The 25885-nt window shown below is 45.6% G+C and overlaps 1 protein-coding gene across 6 annotated transcripts in view; it reads left to right on the forward strand.

Moving 5' to 3' along the window:
• The first annotated feature begins 1404 nt into the window (after positions 1-1404).
• Positions 1405-25885, forward strand: part of mid1 (midline 1) — a 42005-nt gene continuing 17524 nt past the window's right edge. The window contains exons 1-3 of one of the 6 annotated variants that reach the window (XM_010884493.4): positions 1405-1637; positions 22584-23308; positions 25250-25315. In XM_010884493.4, the coding sequence (XP_010882795.1) occupies positions 22640-23308; positions 25250-25315 (735 nt within the window). In that variant the 5' untranslated portion in view covers positions 1405-1637; positions 22584-22639. Of the gene's footprint in view, positions 1638-8937; positions 9057-11987; positions 12240-14594; positions 14807-19419; positions 20150-22583; positions 23309-25249; positions 25316-25885 lie in introns of those variants that run through there. The other 5 variants (XM_010884495.4, XM_010884494.4, XM_010884491.4 and 2 more) reach the window with 5 other exon arrangements.

A 25885-nucleotide genomic window follows, 5' to 3' on the forward strand; every position in this document is an offset into this window, starting at 1 on the left:
AATACAAATAGGCGGATGTAATGAAAGTTCCTGCATGTCAGTTTTGCAACTGTTAATATAGAACAAGACAAACTTGAAGCATTTCAGGTGAGATTTCATAAGGAAATCATCACCATTGAAGGTGAGCGTGAACAATTATCTTGTTCCACATACAGAATATTATTTTAGGCAGTTCTCAAGAATTTCCATGGAAATGAAACTAAAAGTAAATTATTGGAAACACTGGTTTTCTGGTCTACCTTTACCAAGGGAAATCGTTTTCATTCACTGGAATCTGTGATGAAGCTTACATTCTTTCATTTTATTATTAGACTAGATTGATTCAGGCAAAATGTCGGTACTCAGACAAAGCAGGAGACATGGAGTGATAAATCTAGTTTCTAACCATGTAATCACATGTTTTATGCCTCAAAGAAATGTCAAGTGAAAGCAAGCAGCAATTAAGCAGAAGATAGGGCTTGATAATAAGCAGCCATTTCATTTTATTGGAGTCAGTAGAACTGAGGGGAATTTCCTCACGATTTTCTTAGGTCTTTATTAAGATTTCTGCTATGTTCCAAAAGAGTTGAGTTCCCCTGCAGATGGCTGGTCTTCAGGGAAGTTAGCAAAGGCAGGTTCACTCCAGAACGGTATGATCTCAGTTCTGTGATGGTGAAATCATCCCTTTTCAAACATCACAATCAACCCCACCGGGTTTGAAGTAATTAGCTGAGAAATCCAATTCTGCCTTTTTCTAATAACAATGGGAGCTGTTGCCTGTTGGCATTGGTTGATGCTTAGGAAGATCCATTATGTACCAGCGTCTTTTGTATTCCCGTGAAGAATACCAGGGGCCATTTTGGATCAAATGGTAACAAGAAAGAGCATTTATCCCCATTATCAGAAACTGATTTTCCACCCACAGCTATTCAACATAAGACTTCCTGGTTTCCCTTCTATTTCCATTTCATTAATAGATCTTGCAGCTTACTACCAAGAGAGGGACATGAAGTCGTATAGTTAGTACATACTTAGTGCAGAACAGAAAAGTCTCCCCCAGAGGTGAGATGTTAACGATAAAGAGTATAATTAGGAAACTGAGAATGTGTTCACTGTGTGTTTGATAAGAACTGCAAAAATGGAGGTTGCCTTTCATTACCCTAATGCTTTCACTTTAACAACGCTTTTAATATATTTAGCAAAAACATAGTATACACTGCATAATCTAGCAGCGACTTGGTCGAAAGGAGAAACGGTTTGTGCGGTGAGCTACCCGAAGAAGAATGTGCTAAACTATACGTCGCTCCAGACAACAGTCTGCTAAGTGACTAAGACGTGAAATGTAAATGTCAGCTCCTTTTGGGCTGGAGGGAGGACTCTCCCCGTGCTCCTGTATAAACCTGTGAGGCAGATGAGAGGCAGAATGACTGTCAGCGAGGTATGTGTGTACAGTACACACCCCTGTACACAGCACACACACGGTGTAGGGTAGCATACAGCAGCCCAACAGGACTCCTTCCAAGCAACTCTCTCCTGTCCGTTTTGACCAGAGGAGTCCTCCACTGCCTGCCTGCTGTTTGACAGAAACAGAGCCCGTACTGTTCCGCTGCCATTATTCCCCTGAAAGAGACAGACTGCTGACAGCCATGGAGAGCCAGGTAAGCTACTAGAAATCTGTGGTTCTCAGTAGGTGGGTTGCAGCCCATGTTTGGGTTGGGGAAGGTTTAAAAATGGGTTGCATGTGTCAACTTTTTATTTTTTGTAGAAATCGGGGTGTGCGGGCCTGATTGTTATTTGTAAGCAGAAATTGTGTATGAACTACGATGTTTACTGTAAATATGAATGTAAATAAATATTGTAAATGAAGAAAGAAATGACATTGTCTATATCGGGTTGCGTATTTGACAATTTAGCTACAGACCCAAAAACCAGCGAAGAACTACGTTTGCAGAAGTTAAAGGTGAAATGCCAAAAAGGAAATAGCAGTAGGCCTGCGAAAAGAGTTCAGAATTTAAATTTGCTGCTTAATTTGATCGTCCTGTTGCCTGGAGTTGTCAAGTCAGTACCGGCTCTAGCCTTTTGGGGGCCCTAAGCAACATTTGATTTGGGGCCCCCCTCAGCCCTAGCGGTTGGGAGCCCCCTAGCAGTCTGGGGTCCTAAGCAACCGCATATGTCGCTTATGCCTAGAACCGGCCCTGGGTCCATTGGTGAGCACATGCCATTGCAACGTGGGTTTGGTTCTGGCGTAGTGCGATTTAAGAAGACTCGCTTTCACTCTTATTCAGTAAAACATTTAAGGCCCCAACATACGTCTTTAAATGAATAGGCACTGATCATGTTGTTGTGAGAATATGCATGTTCATCAGGAAACACTAAGACGTAGTGTTTTGTGGTGGAGCCTGAGAAGGGGTCCATGCTTTTATAGCTTGTAATTTACACTTAGAAACGCATCAACCTATTTTTGTGTGAATATAATCTACGTAACACTTCCCATTTTCTGTTACTGCAGGGTTGTTTTCCTCTAGTAAAAAAAAAAACAGGCTCAAATTAAAATGGGGCATGTGTATAATATTCTCTGCAACTTTCACATGCGTCTCTACATAGATCAAGTTCATCAAATCAACTTGTCACCCTGACAGGTTACAACAGGTATAAGCAATAAAGTCAAATTCTTCCTTGTCACTCCCTTCAGTCAAAAAACAAGGGAGTCAAAATAATAAAATAGTAAGGTAGTTGCACACAATGGGGCATAACGTATCAACTCTAGATGTTAAATATTACAAATATAAGTGGACAGAGTTTTCCAGTTAAATTTGTTAAAAAGAATAGCTCTTGTCTAGACAGAGTATGCTGTTGAGTCATAAAACCCCTGTCTTTCTGTCATTGCTGACTAAACGTGTCTACCATCTCCCCGGCACATGCCACACAGTTTCTTGCAGAAAAGCAGAGAAAGTGATTAGTGGATTACAAAGAGCTTAGCATAACACATTGTCAGTATAGCACCAGAAGGCCTATAAAATGCTATATATACTGTAGATTCTTCATCAAGCTCCCTTTAATGGATATTGACCAGACTCACCAACTGGTCTTCCATTTCAAAATACCATAGAATAAGTTAATTCTACTGGTCAAGTGTTAAAGACCGAAGGGATGTGTGTGTGTTTGTGTGCGTTGCACGCGTACATACAAAAATACATTTGATTGTGCAAACTAAATGTTGTGTTCCGAGTAAAGGGGAGCAGGAATTGTCTTAAGAGAACACGTTCAAACTTGTGTGTTGGTTAATAAAATAAATGATACCTGTTGACAGGTTCAATGAGCTAGTACCAGCAACGGGAACTGGTCTGCCGTTGGCTTATTTAACAGAAAAATGTAATGCTTACTTCAGTTCCAGGCAAATATTCAGCTTCATATAAGTATTGTATATTAAGGACAGGCAGTTTCTGATCCATGTGAATTTACACTACGAAACTTTTAAATTTGAAAATAACCTTTTCTTAACCTATATCTTAACACAAACCATTTTGTTTCAAATATATCTTATGGTTTATGTCTTAACACAAAACCTCTAATTAAAAAAAAATCTCACGGCCTAGATTTTAACCCAAGCCTTTTTATTTCAAATAAATCTTTTGGCCTGTATCTTGAACTAGAGCTTTGTGGTGGAAATGCCATGCCATGTTATTGTAGGAAAGGATACAGATCATGTAATAAAGCCAGAAGGAAAGTGAAAATCTGGTATTTTCATTTTGGTTCTCCGTCGTTTCTTTCATGCCCAGTGTGGAAGCATCTGGTAATGTTCAAACACTCCAAATAAGACTCTCTTTGCAGACTTCATCTTATCGAGGCTGGGCAGGAGTATTTTCTCTAAACATTCATCTTCTGAGCTCTCTTTGCCTTGGGTGCTGAATTTCTCCTGAATAAGTGATAGTAATCCTGAGTGCTATTGATCTCTGGTGATTTTTGTATTTATGGTTAGCGGTGTGAATTGTAGCTTCTCTTGCTTTATCGCCTCCTAAATCTCTATCCTCCTTAATGCTAAATAAACCCAGTGTATCCATCGCAAGCCCGGGCCGAGGAGTGTGAATTCCCCAGTCCTGGTGATGTGACTGAACACGGCTCTGTGGTGGTGTGACTGAACACGGCTCTGTGGTGATGTGACTGAACACGGCTCTGTGGTGATGTGACTGAACACGGCCCTTTGGTGATGTGACTGAACACGGCCCTTTGGTGATGTGACTGAACACGGCCCTTTGGTGATGTGACTGAACACGGCTCTGTGGTGATGTGACTGAACACGGCTCTGTGGTGATGTGACTGAACACGGCCCTTTGGTGATGTGACTGAACAAGGCTCTGTGGTGATGTGACTGAACACGGCTCTGTGGTGATGTGACTGAACACGGCTCTGTGGTGATGTGACTGAACACGGCTCTGTGGTGATGTGACTGAACACGGCTCTGTGGTGATGTGACTGAACACGGCCCTTTGGTGATGTGACTGAACACGGCTCTGTGGTGATGTGACTGAACACGGCCTCTGTGGTGATGTTACTGAACACGGCTCTGTGGTGATGTGGACTGAACACGGCTCTGTGGTGATGTGACTGAACACGGCTCTGTGGTGATGTGACTGAACACGGCCCTTTGGTGATGTGACTGAACACGGCCCTTTGGTGATGTGACTGAACACGGCCCTTTGGTGATGTGACTGAACACGGCTCTGTGGTGATGTGACTGAACACGGCTCTGTGGTGATGTGACTGAACACGGCTCTGTGGTGATGTGACTGAACACGGCTCTGTGGTGATGTGACTGAACACGGCCCTTTGGTGATGTGACTGAACACGGCTCTGTGGTGATGTGACTGAACACGGCCCTTTGGTGATGTTACTGAACACGGCTCTGTGGTGATGTGACTGAACACGGCCCTTTGGTGATGTTACTGAACACGGCTCTGTGGTGATGTGAGCAGCAGTGCTGTGCCATATCAGTCGCTGTGGAAAGAGTGATACAGAGTGTGTGAGCCAGTCACCGCAGCGAGTTGTTGGACACTCCTCGAGCTGTCGAAGGCTGTAGCAAAGGCAGCCGTTCCCAGGAAAAGCAACGTTAGCTCGGTGAAAAAGCCAACAGTGGAACCCGTTTTAAGATGGGAGTAAAGTATCCGTTGCGGCAAAGACGTTGAAGCTTGAGAGATGGAGAGATGGCTACATGTGGAAAGGTTTGAAAGGAGGACATTCTGCACGCTCATAGTGAGCCAGAACCATGAACCTTTCAGCTGTGTTAGGTTGATGATATGCTGGACCAGTCAACTCCATCTAACCCTGGCATTTAAGAAAGACTGTAACCCACAAGTGATCTACCCAAAAGACGCGAGACCTGATGTATATCCACAGTGATAACCTAGCCTGCCACCAGAAATCCCTAATGGGATCAGTCCCAATGCGCGACCCGACCGTTCCCGAAGTCGACTGTGTTTTGACGCGTCTTGGCAACGGAGTCAGTACTGTGGCGAGGACGGAATGCACATGGCCAGATCCAGACCCAGTTATCAGAACAAGGGCCATGGAAACATCTGTCTCTCCAGCCGAGGGCGCCAGCAACCCCCCCCCCCCCCCCCCAGTCCTGTCCACTGTGGGACACAGAAGTGTAGCACAGCAGATGTCCCTCCTCCCCCTCCTGACAATCTCCTCTTGGTTCGGTGTCTGTTGGTGGGAGGAGGAGGTGAGGCAATGCATCGGGGGTGTTGGAGAGCTGATGAACTTCAGAGTGCACTGTGTAATAAATACACCAATGTCTTCTGTGCGTTAACCAGACCCGCAATATCAGGGAAGGAGTCGGCTAGACGATCTCTTTTGACGTCCGAACGTTGAGATAATAAACTGATACATTAGGATGTGGCATTGATAAGTTAGAAGGATGAAGGCATGAGTTGGGATGATGAGGGGATGTTACCCATGTGTGTGTGTGTGTGTTTTTGTGTTTTTTCTCCTTCCTAACAGGGGATACATTGGGGTGACGGGTTTGGATGACAATTTGATAAATTAAGGTGACAAGCTGAGGATAAGTTAGGATGACAAGTTGATCGGTTAGGATGATGAGCTGAAAGGCCAGGATGATGAGGAGATAAGTTGGAACGATGAGTAAGGATAATGAGTTAATTAGTTAAGATGACATGATGATGAGATATGTTGATAAGTTGCTAAGTCAGGATAGTGATTTGCTAAACTGATGCTTAATAAAGAAATATGTTGAATAGTTGAGAGTTTCTAAGAAAATCCCCCAGAAGCTGCTGGAAGCAATTACAGGGCCATTCAAGCAGTAAAGAATGTAGTCGGCTGTCACCACAGACCTACAAAAGAAGGATATTTTTTCAGAAAAGAAAAGCTTTGGCTATAGCACTGTGCTATGGATCCCAACAGAAAACATGACCAGATTTTCCCATAAATTATTCTCTCTGTTATCTGGAAAAACGACTTACATTTCAATACACATTGAGTTGCTCTAAACAACAGATCGCTCCTCCCTAGAAATGACTAATTTGTCCAGGACATTTGATTCATACTGCACTTTGTCTGCAGGCTTGGTTGAGGGAGCCCAGCCTGAGGGCTTTGCAGAGTGAATCATGTTAGCTAGTCATAGCCTGCCGTAATGTAAACAGGCTAATCCTGAAGATTTTTGTTCTTCTTCTTCTATTTCTTTTAAACGAACGAATTTTGCTTTAATTCAGACACCAGCTTTGTTATTGTACCTTAAGTGGCCGAAGCCGTTCAAAAGAATGGTGGAACGCACCTCCAAGTCCTCTCCTAAGTTCCCGATAAAATCCTTGACTGAGTTGGGATCACGGCTGTGGCCGGCTGGCGACGTGACAGTGGGAGCAATGGGAAGCCGGGTGCCATCTGACAGCAGAGGCCTGACAGGCAGGGAAGGGGCCAGGCAACATACTAGCCTGTACTAAGAAAGAAAAGCATAACTTCCAGGTCAGTACCTCCCTTTGGCCCTCACAACAAGGCTAACCGGATAGCATTCCAAAGGGTGTTCACACGCCATGTCCCCGTCATGTTGTCGCCCCAGCGTTCGGCACAGGACCTCTGGCTGGAAACACAGCCACCGCTTCTTAAATGACAAGCACAGTGTTTGGAACAGTCTAGTGGTTGTCTTCATTTTAATTGATTTTTTTTTATGTGTATTCCTTTTTTAACTTAGATGAATGACACTGTGCCGCGAAGCTTAGCGCTAATGAATTATCTATTAGTTCATTGGATTCATTATCAGTGTGTGTCTCCGGGGCTTGGGGAGACGACCTTACTGATAGGGTAGCAAAGTAATTAAAATCTTGAACCTTTGTCAAGGTTACATATTCACATCTGAGGCTAATATGCATTTCTAAAATAACTATCTGTGGGTCAAGTAGAATAAGGTAGAATTAAACAGGAGAGATAATGGGTGGACATTTCTCAGTGTTTGCACTGTAAATGGAAGGTTGCCGGTTCAGTTGTCTGAGCAGAAAATGTGAAAATATGTTATTTTGCCCTTGAGCAAAGCACTGACCCTGATTAGGGCTACTGGTGTCTTAGTGGTTACAGCATCTGAGCAGTAACCAAAAAACGTTGCTAGATCAACTCCCTGAGGTAAACAAAAAGCGTATAATAACAACTGATCTGTTGTTTTGTCTCTGAACAAAGGAGTTACCTTGGCAACTCTGTGTACCTTTTCCAATTCACAGGGGTCAGGTTAAACGCAGAAGCCAAATCTTCATTGGACCTTGTGTGAACACTGACAAATATCCCCTTTGCCTTTCCCTAATTGTTCCTGTAAGTGGCTCTTCATAAGAGCCTGCTAAATGTGCGAAGTATAAATGTAAGGTTCTCCCTGAATAATGCAGACTGTGTTGATTACAGTGTAGTTCACACTGGATCCACCCCTCAGGGAAACGGTAAGTCTCCCAGGTGGCTGAGTAGATAAATAATCAACAAAGCCGTATAATAAGGCTGGGAGACATTCATTCCTGACAAATAATTGCTTTCATTTCCTATACATCTGCATTGTGCTACAGCCAACTAGTTAAAACTGAAGCCATCGATGAAGACCTCATTCCTCCTCCTCCTCGATGTTTCTCCCTCTGCGGGAGCACCGTTCCCTGATCTCATGAGTGAATCTCATTGTGCGGTCATGGTCTATCCACTGTGCGGTCATGGTCTATCTACTAAGCGGTCATGGTCTATCCACTGTGTGGTCATGGTCTATCCACTGTGCGGTCGTGGTCTATCCAATGTGCAGTCGTGGTCTATCCACTGTGCGGTCGTGGTCTATCCATTGTGCGGTCGTGGTCTATCCATTGTGCGGCCGTGGTCTATCCATTGTGCGGTCGTGGTCTATCCATTGTGCCGATCTAGTTAGGGGTGTGTGGATGGGATGCAGGGAAGGCAGCAGTGTCTCAGAGGCAGACCGCAGGGCCAGTTCTATGCATAATCAACCGCTCGGGGGCCCCCAACCACTAGGGACCGCTATAAGAGGGGGCCCCAAATAACATTTTGCTTAGGGCCCCCTAAAGGCTAGAGCCAGCCCTGGCTGACCCCATCTGTCTGCAGCCCTGTCCTCGTCCCCGAGGCTCATCACAGTGGAGACCCCCAGGTCCCAGCCAACTCCCCCGTGCTCCCCCGTGTTCTCCCCTGCTCCCCCCCTGCTCCCAGTCTTTGTTTCCATACTTGCCAGCCTTTTTGTCATATTGAGGGGTGGGGGTCCGACCCTTAATGGAAGCAGCGTCCACAAAATAACGCAGTTGAAGTGACGCTTCCCCAGCCCGTTACACGCTCCTGTGAGCACACGGCTAGGGCTGAGGGAGGGAGGACGGGAGGGAGGACGGGAGGGAGGACGGGAGGGAGGACGGGAGGGAGGACGGGAGGGAGGATTGGAGGGAGGATTGGAGGGAGGATATGGGGGCACCACGGCAACTAGGTGGCTGTGTTTTGTTTGGAAGCAGTTTTTGTCCATGTGGCGGTAACATGCAGTGTTTAATCGTCTAATGGGAGTTGCATCACTCCTTTCTGTTGGAAAGTGCGTCCCTGGACCAGAGCATGTGAGTAGAGCTTATTCCAATGTGAAGGCTGTGCATTGTTGATGGCTGTTATAGTCAGTCATTGTAGCTATTTATTGTGTGACTGAGCACGTATTTGAGTGGGCTAGCTTCTTGAGATTTTTGATGGAGACTCAAGAGCAATATACCTTGATTTTGTACAGATGCTGTACCTCAGTTTGATCATCCTGTTGTTGCACAAAATATTTCTACACAGCATGAAAGGCATACTTACATTGTATTCAAAGTTTGAATTGGATTCTAAATTCTTCTTGAAAAAAGTTACCAACCTTTCAAAAATATAAATTAAATATAATCCAGATAACAGTTTTCATTTTTTCTTATTCCAAGATAATTGTTCTGTTTTGTGAAACTGGCAAAAAATAATATTTATAAAGAAATAGGTCTGTCTGTCTAATTTGAAGTATTTTTTAATAATTGCTTTGGAACATTAATACATTTAAAAGCTTTTATTTAAATATAGTTCATAATGTGTCACTTAATAATAATGTGTACAGTTCCAGATACCGTCTCAATTTGTGTGTTTCTTTTGTTTAAAAAAGGAATCGCTGTCATCCGTTTCGCTGTTATAACGTGCACCAGTTTCCATGTTCATTAACCAGATTGAAGCAAGAGCCCTGACAGAAGTCTTGTTGTTGGATAGATCCGTGAGCCCATCCTGTATTGACTCAGCTGGCTTCTTTAGACACTTCAAAACAACAGGCCTCAGTGTTCTCTCTTCTTCATCCCTGATTTTGTTCCATTAGGACAATTTATTCCAGTTGACGTGTCAAACACCGCCAAGGAAATAGCCTCTGGCTACTAATGGCCTTGTTTAGCATGGATGAATATTCATCTGTTTTGAGTAATTGTTTCATATTCTGGCAATCATCAAAGCAAATGGGGAATGCTCAAATAAACACAACAATTACTATTAAATGCTAGTAAATATTTCAGTGTATTACGTGGTTTGTTTATAACTTAATTCACCGATGAATTTTCAAATCCTTTAGCATTCAAGGCAGCATTATTGGCTGCTAGTCCACCGTTAACGTCTTACTCCTCAGTCTCTGAAGTGGATTAACAGGGTGTTTTGAATCCTTTATGCTGATTGGTTGGAATCTGACGTATGAGAGTGATAATCACAGGTATGACATTGCATACATTCTTAATAGCAGCACGGCAACTGTTTCGCCAATGTACCATGTACCAAGTGCTCTGGTCATACACCGCAACCCCTCATACCTTATTGATTATTTATTCCTTCGGGTATAAACATTTCAGATGTAGCATACAATACATTGTTGATTAAAGTTTGTTTTGATGTTTGTATGGTTAAAATCATCAGGCTTTGGTTTATTGTATCTTTTCTCTGATCCTAAAGGCAGCTTTGTGCCTCTGCCTGGGTTTAGGATCAGGTTGGATTTCATGTGGGCGAGGTGGAGACAGTCGTTAAATCGGAGCCCAGACATGTTGGAGTGGTTCATAATGTAACAAAAAACAGTTTCCATTCAAGCCTTATTTCAGCTCCAAATGGGCGTGATATTCCAACTGACCTTCTGTTGGGAATAACCAGTTGTTACCACTTAATGTCTTGTCCCCCAATAACCTGGACCGCTGAGGCAACAACACTGTCAGCCGCAGCATCTGTCGTAATGGCCTGACTAGAAAGTTGGCCTGAAAATGCTTGCTGGCTTGTGCTATAATATGTGCTATAATATGTGCTATAATGGAGCAAGTTGGATATTTCTGTCAGGCAATGTGAGAATATCTGAACCCAGCCTGGCGCGCGTACAGCACTTGAGTTGTCATCATGAGTCTCTTGTAGTTCATCTGTCTTGCCTTTTGAAACGAGGTCCGTGAATACATGTCGCGCTAAAAGGTGCCTTAGACAATTCACAAGCTTTTCTGGAAGCTTTTAGAACCCAGAGAGCCCACCTAGAAGCCCGAGGCACAAACTCTGACACCTCGTCCCGAGCAACCTTCCATTGGTAGCCCTTCCCCGAGCCTCCCAATGTCAAGCCAACAGCTTAGCGGTGTAACCAGGGTCGGTGGGGACAAACAGACCCTTCAAACGGCCAGTCGTCGTGGGGACACCCTTTGTAAACACATCGCACTGCTTTTTCAAAACACTCGACCAGTCCTCCCTGAAGGAGTGGAAAGTGTGGGAGAACGGAGGAGTGCACTGGAGGAGTGACAGGCAGCTCCGGGCCTGTGTGGGACACAAACAGGCTTTCATCTGAGGGAGAGGGAGCTGGAGGACTTGCCATGAAAAGATTAGCGCTGTTTGGCAAGATTCACGGCGAGCCAAGATTCACTGCGGCGCTGTTGTAAACCGCCATGGTAACCAAAGCCTGACACCCCACCCCACCCCCCGCCCACCCCCCCACCCACACAGCCCCCCCCCCCCTCAGTGTGATGGCCGTTACTCGGGTGCATTTAAAAAATAACATTTCTCTATCTTCATTGTACAGTACACACACACACGACGAGTGTCTTCGACCCTGTGAATAGATGTAATTCATCTCCATTATCAGCGTACGAGCCCCCTCCCCAAATCCACACGCCCCCCGTCCCCCCCACCCCAAATCCATCTCATCCTATGCGTCGTCCCCCATCCCCACGCAGGACCCCAGTGTACCCCTAATTACCAATCAGAGATGTCTCCTTGGCAGCAGGACTCAGCAGTCCCTGTCACCAGAGTTGATTGACAGCCTCCATCCAGAGAAGGGGCGTTTATTTACCTCCCAGAGTCTTCAGGGACCGAGTTAATGATCCCAGCCAACAAACTCGACACACAGAGGAGAAGCCTGAGAAGTCGCGCACACACTGCCTGCCTATGAGGGGGGATTAGAGAACAGAGAGGGTGGGCGATGTGACTGTGTGTCTATGTGCGTTTTTGTCTGTGTGTGTGTGTGTGTGTGTGTGTGTGTGTTTGTCTGTACATGTGTGTGTCGGTCTGTGTGTGTGTGTGTGTGTGGTAGGGGTAGTTGGAAAAGCGGAGGAAGCAGTAGAGACCATCCAGGGCTGTGAGAGACAGAGGTGGAAAGAGAGAGAGAGAGAGAGTGGGGGAAAGAGAGGGAGAAGCTCCTGAAGGAAAGTGGATCGTAGCTCTTTGCCTCTCTTCAAGGTGCTAGTCTCGTTGCTGTGTTCATCTGTCACCCAGGCTGTGTGGACAAGTGACTGGTAAGGGATAATCACATGAATCTCTCTGCGTGTTTCCATGACGGACCTTTCTGACCTGTTTTTTGACTCGTGGTTCACTGGTACCAGCTGATTATATATTAAAAAAAAAGCTATGTGTGCTAGAAGGAGATGTATTTATGAATGCATTTATAGACAGTATCGATAATGTCATTAAAATAATACCAAATGAGATACAGTACCAGTCAAAAGTGTTGACACACTTAACCATTCACTTGAACTGTATGTCCTTTAATTATGACTGTAGGCGTGGTGGTAGTAAGTCCTCCATTGGTTTACATATCATCTACAGCGTATTTAAAATACCTCATCTACCTAGACAATATTATGCAATGTGTGCTGATATTAACCGAAAATTTAACAACAACAAAAACTTTTAGTCTGTGCTTTTCAGTTACTTCACTGTGCGAAAATGAACTGGTTCCAGGGAAATGTAGTTGGACTAGAAGTCCAAAATCATAAGTTTGGCTGCAGCCTCTCTTTCTTTTTTTTCTGCGAAACAATAATTCAATGATGACTTGTTCTTCTGAGTTTTGTATGTGCTGCACATCTATATGTTCAATACATTGGACATAACACAAGGGGAAAGTGTCAGTCAAGAAACTGGAGGTCAGCATTCATTGGCAGTGACACTGTATGCACACAGTAAACCCCTGCTGTCCAACACAATACATGGAGATACTAAACTGAGCTGGGACAGTTAGACACAGTGTTGTTCTATGGCTTCCCCCTGAGACACTGATATGCCAGTGTTTATTAGGATGAAAAGGGACCAATGGCAGCTTTAATATTTACTGTAAGCCATCAATGTCATCCTGGAGTTGATATCCAGGACAGAAGTGTGTGCTCACGTAAACTTCTCATCATCTAAGCTTCTGTTTAGATGAGCTGGCAGAATAGGCCATGTACAAGATAGACCACAGCGGTTTGGTCCCGAATTTTAAACCCTGGAATTTCAATGCGGTAGCCGTAGTCGCTCGAGTGAGATTGCTCCCTGAAACAGTGTTGTTCATTGCATAACCCAAGGAAAACCGGATTACATTTTCAGAGCTGTATGAAGTGAAAAAGAAAGAACGCATGAACGTTGTCATGGCAGAGGTTCTGCTCTGAGTAATTACTCATCTGAATGAATTACTGCCAAGGCTCCGTAGCCCAGCATGCTTTGCTGCAGCCCTAACACAATAAATAAACAGAGGGTTTAATGAAATATATCAAAAGTCATACTTAACAATGGTCCCCCTCTTCGTCAGACAGTGCCCTTTCAGCCCTGGTTAAAGATTGTCCACTACACCAGGTTTAGGCCACGGTGATCACATGATCCCATTCGGGCGATAAAAACGACTCCCAGGTAGTGGCACATTTACTGAGCTAAAGTACCTCAGCCTTTAGATATGAATGGTTGCCAGGATTCTGTCTGGATCCTGTCTGTTTAGGCTTTAACAGGCAGCTGCCAGACCTGTCTAGTAGCTGCAGAAGTTTGGAGAGGCAGCATTTCCCCACATGACTACAGAGGCTGCAGGGAAACTGGTTCCAACCAACTGAGAAGATTTTCAACGCTCTCCCAGTCAACTGTTTCCACTGCAAAAACACATTCCTCCGTGTTTCCGCATCCAGTAGACCTCTTTCACATGGCAGGATGGAATTTGGGCGTTGTTTTCATTGAGATAAAATGAACATTCTGATGAAATTTTTTATCAAACAGCGTTTTGCTTTGCCGGCTGAGATCACACTTCCATTGAGAATGACGACAGGATGTTACTGTCCATGAACACAAAGTTGCTCTGCGGATGGTTACGTGACAGAGCAGCGCCAACATGATCCTGAAAACCTCTATCTGTTTCACCGTGGAAGACTTCAATCCGGTCTTGTTCTGTAGAGATGCAATGCATGCTGGGTGACATCATTGATTGTTTTGCTTGGCTCCGGGCTCTGGGCTGTCTTCGGTTTCCCTGGGATTAAGATGAGACCCGCCACTTCACATTGCAATGTAACAGATGTGTTTTTCATCAACTGGATCAACACTGGATGATTGTGGCATATAAAAATAATTGTGGTATACTGGAAGTTGTTACTGTATACCTGTTGTGGTTTTATACTTCAATGGCAAGTCATTTAACCCACCTAAAGTATAACGTATTGTTATTGGCTTATAAACATTCCCTAGTAATACCACATGTCATTCGGACACAGGGTTTAAACAGAGCATTATAGCAAATCCCAGCTCTCAGTCCCAGAGCAGACACACCCACCCTCCCGGTGGTCCCTCCCCCTCCGTCCAATTGGTCGGCTGCACAGTTTGCAGACCACAGCAGCTAGATACGGTCCTGTGTTGGATTACAGGGTAAGGGCGGACAGTCCTGCTGCCTTCTCTTAATAGGCCGAGGGAACGGAGTTAGAGCCAACCGTGCTGCTAGAGTTACAGACAGAAGAGTCCTTGTTAGCTGGTTTGCAGTGGATTGGCTTATTACAGTTTATCAGACTGGTCAACTGTGAGGCCCCTCATACTTTCACACCTGTTTGTAGATTATGGGATTTTAACCATGTGGCAGGTAAGATGTAACTACTTTGACTTCATTTTATTTTATTTTTTTCTGTCAAACAGGTTCTTTTCTTTCTTCTCAGGAAGGGTTGACATTGTGACATGATTTTGTGCAATGAAAATGCTTAAGTGTGTTTATGCAGCTACACGTTGTCTCAGAACAAGTTTCTAAGCCTTGAGGGCAGAGCACAGTCCTAAAGCGCATGTCGGAGTGTTGCGCTTTACCCAGAAATGCCCTTATGTTTGTCAACAGATGACTGGTCAAAGTGGCCTCTCCTACAGTAGAATGAAAGGCAGTGTTGTAGGGGCAGTGTGAAATGACAGAGTGCCACAACACGACAACAGGTGTGATCTTGAGCAGTGGCTTGTCTGTGATCGGCATTCCTTAGATGTTAGCTCATTGAACTGTCAGTGTTGTGATTGTGTGCTGGTGTGTTGAGTCACCATCGTGAAAATATTCTCCATGAAAAGCCGTGTTTGTTTTTCATTTTTTTAATCAGACATGCCATTTGTAGTCTGGTACCAGTCTCTGTCTAACATTCCACTCACTACATGCAATAAACTGCAGGCCAGGGAAGAAAAGGACTGGAATGTCAGTTAGACTGACTGGGGCTGTGTGGAGAATGTGACCATTTCACAATATTTTCTCGTCAAGAAGTGATGCGGCTCTTAAAAGAAAGTGTGTTAATGAACCTGAGGTGCTTGTTCCACATTTGCGTTACCAGCGGAATGAAAAGACACTGTCATGGCGAAACCCTGTGTCCCAATGTCAAGCTCAATGTAATTTGATACGCAGATGAGATAACACCAAGTGGAAGATAACAGTGTAACAATCATGCTTACATACAGCCCTGAGCCATTAGGCCTATGTGCGATATTGTGACAAAAGCCTGTCTGTAGTTTTCCAACAGAGCTTGTCTGCGGCCAAGTTTTACACAGTTCCTCATTACAGCTTCTTTTCTTTTTTTCAATTCATAAAAACTGAGATTTCACTGTTGAGGCTTGTTCCCTAGGGTGTTCCCTGTTAATCAGTAACTAACAGTTTTCCAGGAGAGCAAAGAAATACCCAACTTCCTCAGCAGTCACTCATCAGATCACTGCTGAACACACACACACACACACACGCATCACCATGGAAACCTTGTGCGGTGGGAGACAAAGGTGTTAGCGTAGACATCGCTGAGGTTTAGGCTGTGGAATGCAGCCAAGGTGTTGTCAGCCAGGAGAGGTTTAGCTCTGGCTGGTGAGCGGTGATTCGGATGTGTTTGTTTGGGAGGCTGCACTGGTAGTCAGCTTGTCCACGTTCTCAGGCGTCGTCAGTGTCGTGCAGTTCATGTGCCAACCACGAGGTGTCCCTCTTTAACCTGTTTAGCATTGAACTGATTTGGCCGTCCACGCACGTGTGGTGATCTGAAACGCCAGTGCCTCGACGCAAACGGTTCACAACAGACCTTCATTGAAATCATTATTTGAAGTTTACTCATCGGTTTATCCGCGATGTCAATGATTTGTAATGAACCTCGAATATGAATAAACCCTATGTTTATCTAGTGAGTTCTTGGTGTTCTGGGATCAGGGGGAGACACTTGGAAAGACGACATTTTAATCAGATGATGGAAAACTGAGATTACTCAGCGACCAATTCTGTTATCGTGAAATCTTTGCTGGGCTCGGTTGGGAAAGCAGGGGGGATTCAGGGAAAGAAACTGTGGTTATGGAAAGAAAACACAATTTTCCCGCTGATGCCACCTGCCAAGCCACAGAAAGGAAACAGGAGAGTTTGGCAGATCTGATTACTGACCGGGATGACCTACATCCAGACTGGCCCTGCCCACAGCAGGTTCTGCTACAGAGCCTCTTTTCTAAAGCTGCTGGACTGGTTGACTGTGCGCGGGCAAACTGGCAACCTACCAGTCCAATGGCAGGCTCCTTTTCCAGTCTCTTATCGGTTCTTAAATCAGCGCTGGACTCTCTTTCTCTCAGCTGCATACACAAGCTTCATCGCAGCGTCTTTCCTTTAACTGGCTGCATTTCCCCCACTGTGTTATCAGATGTTAAGCTCTGACTGTTGGTTATTGTCCCTCGTCACAGAGTTGTCACTATTCCATCACAGGAGTACATCAACACTGGACAAATACACTCAAAGTTTTCATATTACTATTCATATTTCACTGTTGAAGTTAACACTGTAAAAACAGAAAAAGACCAGTTAGTTCTTTGTTGAATATAAGATATTCATTCCCATTACCTTGTAATCGGTAGGTTTGCATAGGCTGGAATTTCCCCTTTCCGTGGTGACATCACCATGCAATAAATTTGTTATAGACCAATAAGGAAAAACATTCCAAAGCTCTCTGCCAATAAAATCTGGTTTCTGCTGTCCCTCCTACTCAGAACACACCCAGGCAGTCCCAATAAAGTCATTGCTGTTTGTTTTTCTCCTTAACATGTTAATTGACAGAAATTGAGTTACAGTGAAGTACTTCTGACAGAAATGCTTGGATATTGACATAAAAGTGGACACATGGTGATTATTGTCTCAGGCAGCAGGGGACAGCAGCAAAGTGCTTCCTGGTCGTCGCTGTAATAAATACATGGCATTAGTAAACCCCCGTCCTTTGTTGAATGTGGGTCAGAACACGGCCTCTGCAGATAATCACAGTGATGTGAACGGGTGCAGATTTGGGAGATTAGAGGCTCTGTGTAATCATCTGGCTCGCGCCACAGCTGTAAATCACATTAGGCAGACGGAGTGGTCGGTCGGGACGCTCTCCACTGAGCCGGCCGCTTTAGGGTGCAGCGGCCGGCCACGCGCTGGTCACAGACACGCTGCAGAGAAGGGATTACAGATAACCACGTTAGGGGTCTGCCACGGGGAACGCGGTGAGAAAGACCAAGCTCACTCGCCGTCTCATTACGAATACATGGATCCCGGCCATCATTAGGGATGATAAAAGAGCGTGGCAGAGCTGATTAAAAAAGTGCCCCGAACTGGAGAAAAACAAATCTGCCACCCGAGTGAGAATGACAGCGGGCACCCGGTGAAAACGTGACGTGGCACGTCAAAGAACCAGTCCTACTCTAAAGGGGACTTTATTTGGTTATTCGGCCCCAGTGTCTGTTTCTGGAACCCTTCTGTTTGCTGGGTCCACATTCCAGAAACCCTGCAACCCCCTCACGCATACCCCCACCTCCTGAACCCGGGGGGTGAATCGTTGACACCTCCTTCCGTGATTAAGAGTATTTATCAGCTTTTCTGTACTTAATCTGGTCCTGCTGGCACTAGCTTTTTGGGGATTTAACAACCTCTACAACTAAGGCTGTGGGGGGGCTATGTGTTGGCTTTTATAGAGTGTCTTCTGTCTCTGTCTCTCGGTCTTCTGTCTCTGTCTCTCTGTCTCTGCTGACACATGCTCCCATTGGCTATCGACTGCGGTTCCGGTGCTAACTAATGATTGGACCTCTGAACCCTTGTCTGCCTGTGGTGCCCGCCTCAGTTCTATTGCAAAGGTCACATTTCACTTCACACAGGCCTTTTTCCATAGCCGGCAGCAGTGGGCAGACAGGACGCCGGCTTCAAGCCAACTGATCGTTCGCTTCAAGCCGTGCATTATTGATCCATCTTTAGTCGATGGTTAATTGATCCATCTTTTGTCGATGACTGGAATAATGACTGAGGATGAAGTATGCAAACATGTTGCATATGTGTGGCCAATGAGTGTATGTGGCTGTTCCTACAGGGCGTCACCTATGACTATATACGCTACTGTACAGTCTATAAGGCCGCTTTAGGGTCATTAAAAAAATGTACCTGATCGTTTTCTATAAAGGGTTGTAAAAGGGTTACGTGGCAGTTTGACAAACCCTCAAAAGATCCTCCAGGAACCCTTCTCCGTTTCCTGCAGAACACAGCTATAGGCAGAACAGGACGTCAGCCAGGAGAACGCCGTTCTGCCATCTGCAGCGTCGCCCGTAGCCCTCGCTGAGAAGTCTGCCGTGTGTTGTTAACCAAGGCATTTCAGTCACGGCTACAATATGGCTCGGCCCGTCGTGGTGAGGGATTCTGTCGGGATGCCATTTTGAATGATAGGTGACTTCAAACGCAACCCAGCGGGGTTGTGGTTTGGACCGGGAGGCACGTGGGGAGCAGATGGTCCAGGGAGCCCCCCTCCTGTCTTGAAAGTTATCCATGCCTGCTTCAGAGAGAACGAGTGGACCAGATGAACACGTGGCTTTCCAGGAACACGCTGGGGTGTTTCATGTGGTGAGAAGGCACAGTTTTCACAGTGTTACTGATCGTGAAAGGGTTGGAACAACGGAATGTTTCACCTTTCATGATTGAATAACGCTTCTCCTGGAGCCGTGCCGGTTCACAGGCGAGGACACATTTTAGGAGACACCGACGGTTTGGCCAGGAAGAGGGAGAGACAGCGGATTGTGATGTAATCTGTGTGTTCCAGGTCAGCTTGTTGTTTAGGAACACATGAAATCAGACATCCGCGTCTGTCATCCCTGTGGTCAAGATGAATCCCACTGCCAGAATAGCTCCAATTCATCCCCTGTGCGTGCGTGCGTGTGCGTGCGTGCGTGCGTGCGTGTGTGTGGGTGCGTGAGTGTTTTGCGTGCCGGCGTTCCCGTGTGTAGCTGGCCTTTCTGTCTGGTAATCCGTAGTGACAGCGGAGTGGGGGAACGTTCCACCATGCAGGGCAGCATTGTGCCACTGTCGAGGCAGCGCGGACGGTCACGGAGGAAACCCATCCTGACGCTCTCCTCTGGCCCTGTTCTCCGGAACACAGCTCAGCAGGCGCAGGACGTTGACCCGCCTGTCTGGTCCTGTGAGGGTTGGAGCAACCCCGACCAGGCCTACTGGAAAGCCCTGTCTGCGCTTGTGTCCGGACTCCTCTCTCACTCGCTCTCTCTCTTTCTCTCTACTCTCGCTCTCTTTCTGTCATCTCTGTCTCTCTCTCTCTCTCTCTCTCTCTCTCTCTCTCGCTCTCCCTGTCTGTGCTTCCAGTTAGAGTGTGCTGGCTGGCTTTCATGCTGTAGGTGGAGCTGGTTTTCCTGGAATTGTAGGGCAGCTCTTCCTGTTGTTCTTGCAGCTTGCTACCCCTTGCCCTTCGTCTGCAGGTTCCTGGTCAGTGACAGCTACCGCAGGATTACAGCCCTATGAGGACTCGTGCCGTCTCTCCTGGCCATCACTCCTGGCCGTCTCTCCTGGCCGCCACTGGACGCAGCCTCCGCCTGTCTCCGCGGTGGCTTCTTCGTTGTCGCTTAACTTACTTTTCTGATTCGGGTTAGAAGTTACCCCGCAACCGAAATGTCTCTGCAGACCAAAGGGGGGCGAGATCCATCGGTGGGTAAAGTGAACTGCGTGTATGAATGGGAAAGCTTTCGGGGTGGGGGGGGGGGGGTTAGTGCTGTGTAGTCACTGTGAGGCACTTTGCTCTGGCTCCCTGCCACAACATAACTCCACCGGGCTTTGGTAGCAGTTTGTGTGGTGATATCAAGGCTGGGACAGGTTGCTTTTGTGTACAGTATTTGCATTCTTCACGCAAGCCTCTCAGGTTTACTTTTTGAAGCGTGTTTCTGAACTGCTACGAGGCTTTGATGATTAGTGACTGCTTGGTTTACTGTGCCTTTGTGGGCAGACAGGGCATATCTTGTTTACATTGGCATGTTACAGCTGTGTAGTAATTTGCTCGGTGGAAAAATAGAAAAAGGATTCTGATGAATCTGTCAGGTAAGTCAGCAGTTGGTTCCTGAAATACCTGCCAAGCACACCAGCATCCAGAAGACAGAGAATGAGAGTCGTTTTACCAGCCACTCCTTCAATACCAACCATTCATACCATAGATATGAGAACTTTTGTTCTCGGTAATAACTGTTGCAATTTTTTTTAATTGATATGCCACAATACTGACATTTTTCAGTGGTATCTAATAATTTGATAACCTGCCTGCTATGAGCTGCAAATAATTGCGTATGTACAATAGCATTTCAAAAGGGACATTGGAGATGTCTCTTGATTCTTCAAGATTAAGACTAGATTTGATTGGACAAATTATTATCAGAGGAAACAATATTAATATTTTAGCCTTTACAGTCAACTATATCCAGTGGTAGGACAATCTTTGTTATATTTTAATAATAATCATAATAACAATTTGTTGCACCGCAAATTGACCACATCTAGGCAACATATTTATTATTTAAAATGAACATTAATAATAATGAAATGAACATTCATAATAACAGATTTCAAAATTGCTAAATATAGAACAAAATATATGGGGGGGCCAAAAAAGATCCCCGCCTTTTGTTAATGCCTGGTATATAAAATACGCTGTAAGAAACTAATTCTATACACAATTTATACTCTGAAATATGACTCCTGAACAGTGGAATAACTCCAGCTCACTATGCCATTAAGCTCGTCTCATCCACTTGGGTGACAGAGAGAGAACCCCTTTGTGGCATACAAACACAAAACGTTCGGACACCTGCGTTAAACCCAGTGACCGCACAAACCGAAAACAGTATCACAACAAAGCCCCCCGCGGACACATTCAAGCCCTCCGCGTCGCCGACAGGGTGGACAATCATTGTTGTCCCTCCCAGAGTTGCAGCTGAGGGCCTCTGGACGCGAATGGACCAGGAAGGGGGAACCGGTCCGGGCCCGTCACTCCATCGGCTATGGAGGGGGGGGGGGGGGGGGGCTGGGGTGTCCTCGCAACTTCAAAGGCCGCTCTGGGCCCGGGCCGGCCTGGTAATGAGCTTTCGCCCTTCATTCACACTTAATGAGCGGAGGTTGGGAGTTCACACAGGGAGGCGAGCAGAGGGAGGCGCGGGGGTGTGGGACAAAGGCTCCGTGTCCACCGGGGCGGTCACAGTTCGGACGCCCCCGACGAACCGAAAGGGCCGCGGTCTTCAACTGGGCTGAGCCGACTGGCCCCGATGGCCCTCAGCGCCCCTGAGCTAGTGGCCCCGATGGCCCTCAGCCCTCCTGAGCTAGTGGTCCTGATGGCCCTCAGCCCCCCTGAGCTAGTGGCCCCGATGGCCCTCAGCCCCCCTGAGCTAGTGGTCCCAATGGCCCTCAGCCCCCCTGAGCTAGTGGTCCCGATGGCCCTCAGCCCCCCTGAGCTAGTGGCCCCGAGGAAGCCTAGCAGAAATGGCAGCAACGTTCCACTGCCTGAGATGTGACCCATGTTTGTGTTTACTGAGTTAATCGGCTGAAACCACTTAACGCTCTGACATTAAATATGCAGATTGTTTTGTTTGTTCCCCCCCAATTAGGCTTTTCTGGCTGTTGCATCACATGGGAGAGAGGGGCTTCCCTATAAAAGGGAGATGAATTTGTTCAGGGGAAATCCGGATCAATGTGGAATTCTTGAATGTTTAATATAATTTATCTTAAATTTTCTATGGAGCTTTCGCTTCTATTTCACTGCAGGGGTCAGAGTAAAACCAAACTCAATATGAAGAGTCTTAATTGCTCAAGTACGTTTTTAATTTAAGACATCTGATAAAGATTCCGAACATGTGTTACCCAATACCTGCTATTACTCCTCTAAAGCACCAAGTAATCTCTGGCTTTCTTTAGATTAGGAATGTGGCATGACCAGTCATTAATTTATGCTCTAGGAAAGTTGACAACCCCCTACGGCTTACTCCTTTCAAACCATTTGCTTCTCCATCTCTCTCTTTTTCTCTTCTATCCATCTCACTCCCGTCTGTCTTTCTCTGTTTTTCCAAATTGCCTAATGACGAACTCCATCTCGTCCCTGCAGATAGCTGATCAGCTTCCCTGGATTTCGCTGACAACATTGCTTTGTTGTGCGTGAAGATGGAAACATTGGAGTCGGAGCTGACCTGTCCAATCTGTCTGGAGCTTTTCGAGGACCCGCTGCTCTTGCCCTGCGCCCACAGCCTGTGCTTCAACTGCGCCCACCGCATCCTGGTCTCGCACTGCACCCCCAACGAGCCTGTGCGTTCAATCGGCGCCTTCCAGTGTCCAACCTGTCGCTATGTCATCACCCTCAGCCATCGAGGTCTAGAGGGACTGAAGCGCAACGTCACCCTGCAGAACATCATCGACCGTTTCCAGAAGGCCTCCGTGAGCGGGCCCAACTCCCCCAGTGAGACCCGCCGTGAGCGCGCGACAGCCCCGGACAGCGAGGTCATGACCTCCTGCGGCGAGCGGGTCCAGTGCCAGTTCTGCGAGCAGGACCCGCCCCAGGACGCCGTGAAGACGTGCGTCACCTGCGAGGTGTCCTACTGCGACGAGTGCCTGAAGGCCACGCACCCCAACAAGAAGCCCTTCACGGGCCACCGTCTGATCGAGCCCATGGCCGACTGCCACCTCCGAGGACTCATGTGCCTGGAGCACGAGGACGAGAAGGTGAACATGTACTGTGTCACGGACGAACAGTTGATCTGTGCCCTGTGCAAACTGGTCGGTCGGCATCGAGACCACCAAGTAGCAGCTCTCAGCGACCGCTACGAGAAACTGAAGGTAAGAGTCTCCGGGGGTCGTCTGTGCACGTCTTGGGGGGGTTACTTATTTCTGAGTCTGGTTGGAGAGGGTTGAGGAGGGTAAGGGCTGAGAAACACTCACTGTGTACAATAACTTGTCAAGTGAGTGGGACACACGGGCGAACGAAATTTCATGCTTTATTAGAATCCAGTTTGAATTTCGTTGAGTACATTGGATGAGCAAAACTGTGTGCCTGACACAAATATTGGTAAGTTCAATATTTGACGATCTCTTTTTTGTTTTATGCCGATTCCCCCCCCCCGCCCCACACGTTTTCCAGGGATCACAGTTTATTTTTGTCATGCCTTGCTATATCATCTGCCTTTAAAAGATACTTGAATTATATTATATATTATAATTGCCATACAGTGTGTCATTTTGAGTGTGTAGAATATTTCTTGTGATCACGCTGATCTACAATTCGTAGAGGCAGTTTTATTATTTGTAACTTTTAAATATCCTTCTCCTAAAATAAGTTTCTCAGATATACACATTAAATCGGAAATCACAGTTGATGGAAACCGTTAAATAGAACAGTGTAATCAGAGAGCCCAGTGGATTAGTTTAGTATTACGTATATTGGTCTGGGCTTTTGACAATTAAAAAATAAGCCAGCAGCATTAATGAAACGGTAAATGGAATTCCCCATTAAGTCATATTTCTCAATAATTCTTACATTGCATTAAACTCGTGTTTTGTTAATATTTAATATTTCAAAGAGTTTTCCAAGAGAACAAGGACCGAGCAAAATCCATGACACTCTTTTTAGGGGCTTAAATGGAACATTTGCAATGTAATTACAACGAATAAAAAAAATAATAGCTTCCTGGGTTTCAGGTTAAGTAAAACTCACCAGTTTCCCTCCATGGGTCTATTTCAATTAGGCGTGATGAAAGAGAATTGCTGTTAGCAGGAACACCCCAAAAAGGTGGCCACGCATTCCTTCCACCTTAGACATGAATGAGCTTCTGTCAAAGCAGTGAGATTTGGGCATTATGGGTCAGTTGTTTTGCAAACATATGCCGTGGGACTCGATTGTGGCTCCAGAACCATCACGGGAGTGATTAATGCTCTATTACAAGGCAGAACCATGCAACTGTGTACTGTAGTTGGGTCTTTCACATGGAAATTCACCCTCACATTGGACCAGCTTAATCTAGACACACAAAAAGGAGGGCCATTTGGAGACTGTAACCTTTTAACGCTCTCTGTTGCCTAACAGGAAAAGTATAATTTCTGCAAAGTTATTTTAGTATTAACTATCCAAATTTTGTATTTCAACTTTTCAAAACAATATTTTGTCTTTTACATAAAATACATTACCCATGGCCTGTCTATTATGATCGTAGTTGATTGATGGCATGCTGGTTTTCCATTTAAATAATAGCATTTGGGCAGTGTTTAGAAATGTATTACAAATATTTTTAAATGTCAAGCTGAACAGTGTTGTAGGGGCCATGTGCCTTTGAATGACCACATAATGTTTCACAGATACACTGCTTGACCTGGGCACTGGCATCTCACACTGTTCACTGTTTGAGCTCCTGTTCCCCTGAATGAACATCAGCTTAAAATTATTGCGGACCTCCTGAAATTGAATAGAAACTGCACCGGAAATTATTTTTGACCAGTTTGAGCACTTTATACTGTATATATTCAATATGTATACATATTTATGTATGTATATACAGAATGTACACATTATAAACTTTATAAACACACCTATACTTTATATACATATGAAGGTATTTTGATGAAAATGATACCAACACTTTTTCATCAAAAACAAAGGGAATTCCAAGCTTGGCTCCCAGTGAAACTAAGATGCGCTAATCTTAGATTGCAGCACTCTGGCGATGGAGGTCATGCCCACGGCGTTAACTCGTCTCTCCTCTGTGTGATCGTGCTGTCATTGTGCAGAGAGCTCCAGGCCGCTATCTCAGGGAGAGGAGTGAACAGGAGGATGTCGACCAGGTGCATTCCACGGTATCTACAGCACAGCTCCTCATTCAGGGACAGGTCTACTAAGAGTTCACGGCTGTTCTTTTCATTGGGGAATGAAACCGTTGTATATTGACGCATGTAGACATAGTTTACACACTGACAGTAAATATTACTACGTGTGAAAAGATTGTATACTGACGTATAACACACATGACGTGGGCGCAAAACCCGCGGAATACATTGTTGCTTTTATTCTCCTCTGAAAATAGCAGGCGCATATTTTGCACAGGGTGCAAATGCTCAGTAAGCCTGACCGCTAGAATATGGTCCTCGTTTTCAAATGGGTGGCTTTGCGCTCTCTATAATGCGAGATCTTCACAGTTTATGTAATAGACAATGACATATCTCTACACACTCTGTATGCAGATATGCAATCTGGAACATGGCGTCCCTTTCCTGTGCCATCAGACTCTTACGTAATCCCCGGGGGAGAACAGTATGACAATATACAATATACTGTATGTGACACTGTGAAGTCGTCCATCTGGAAGAACTGCATATTAGTTCCACACTGGACACAATATTAACATGATGTATCGTATCATAATCACT

This window comes from Esox lucius, chromosome 20 (genome assembly GCF_011004845.1).
Source record: "Esox lucius isolate fEsoLuc1 chromosome 20, fEsoLuc1.pri, whole genome shotgun sequence".
NCBI lineage: Eukaryota > Metazoa > Chordata > Actinopteri > Esociformes > Esocidae > Esox > Esox lucius.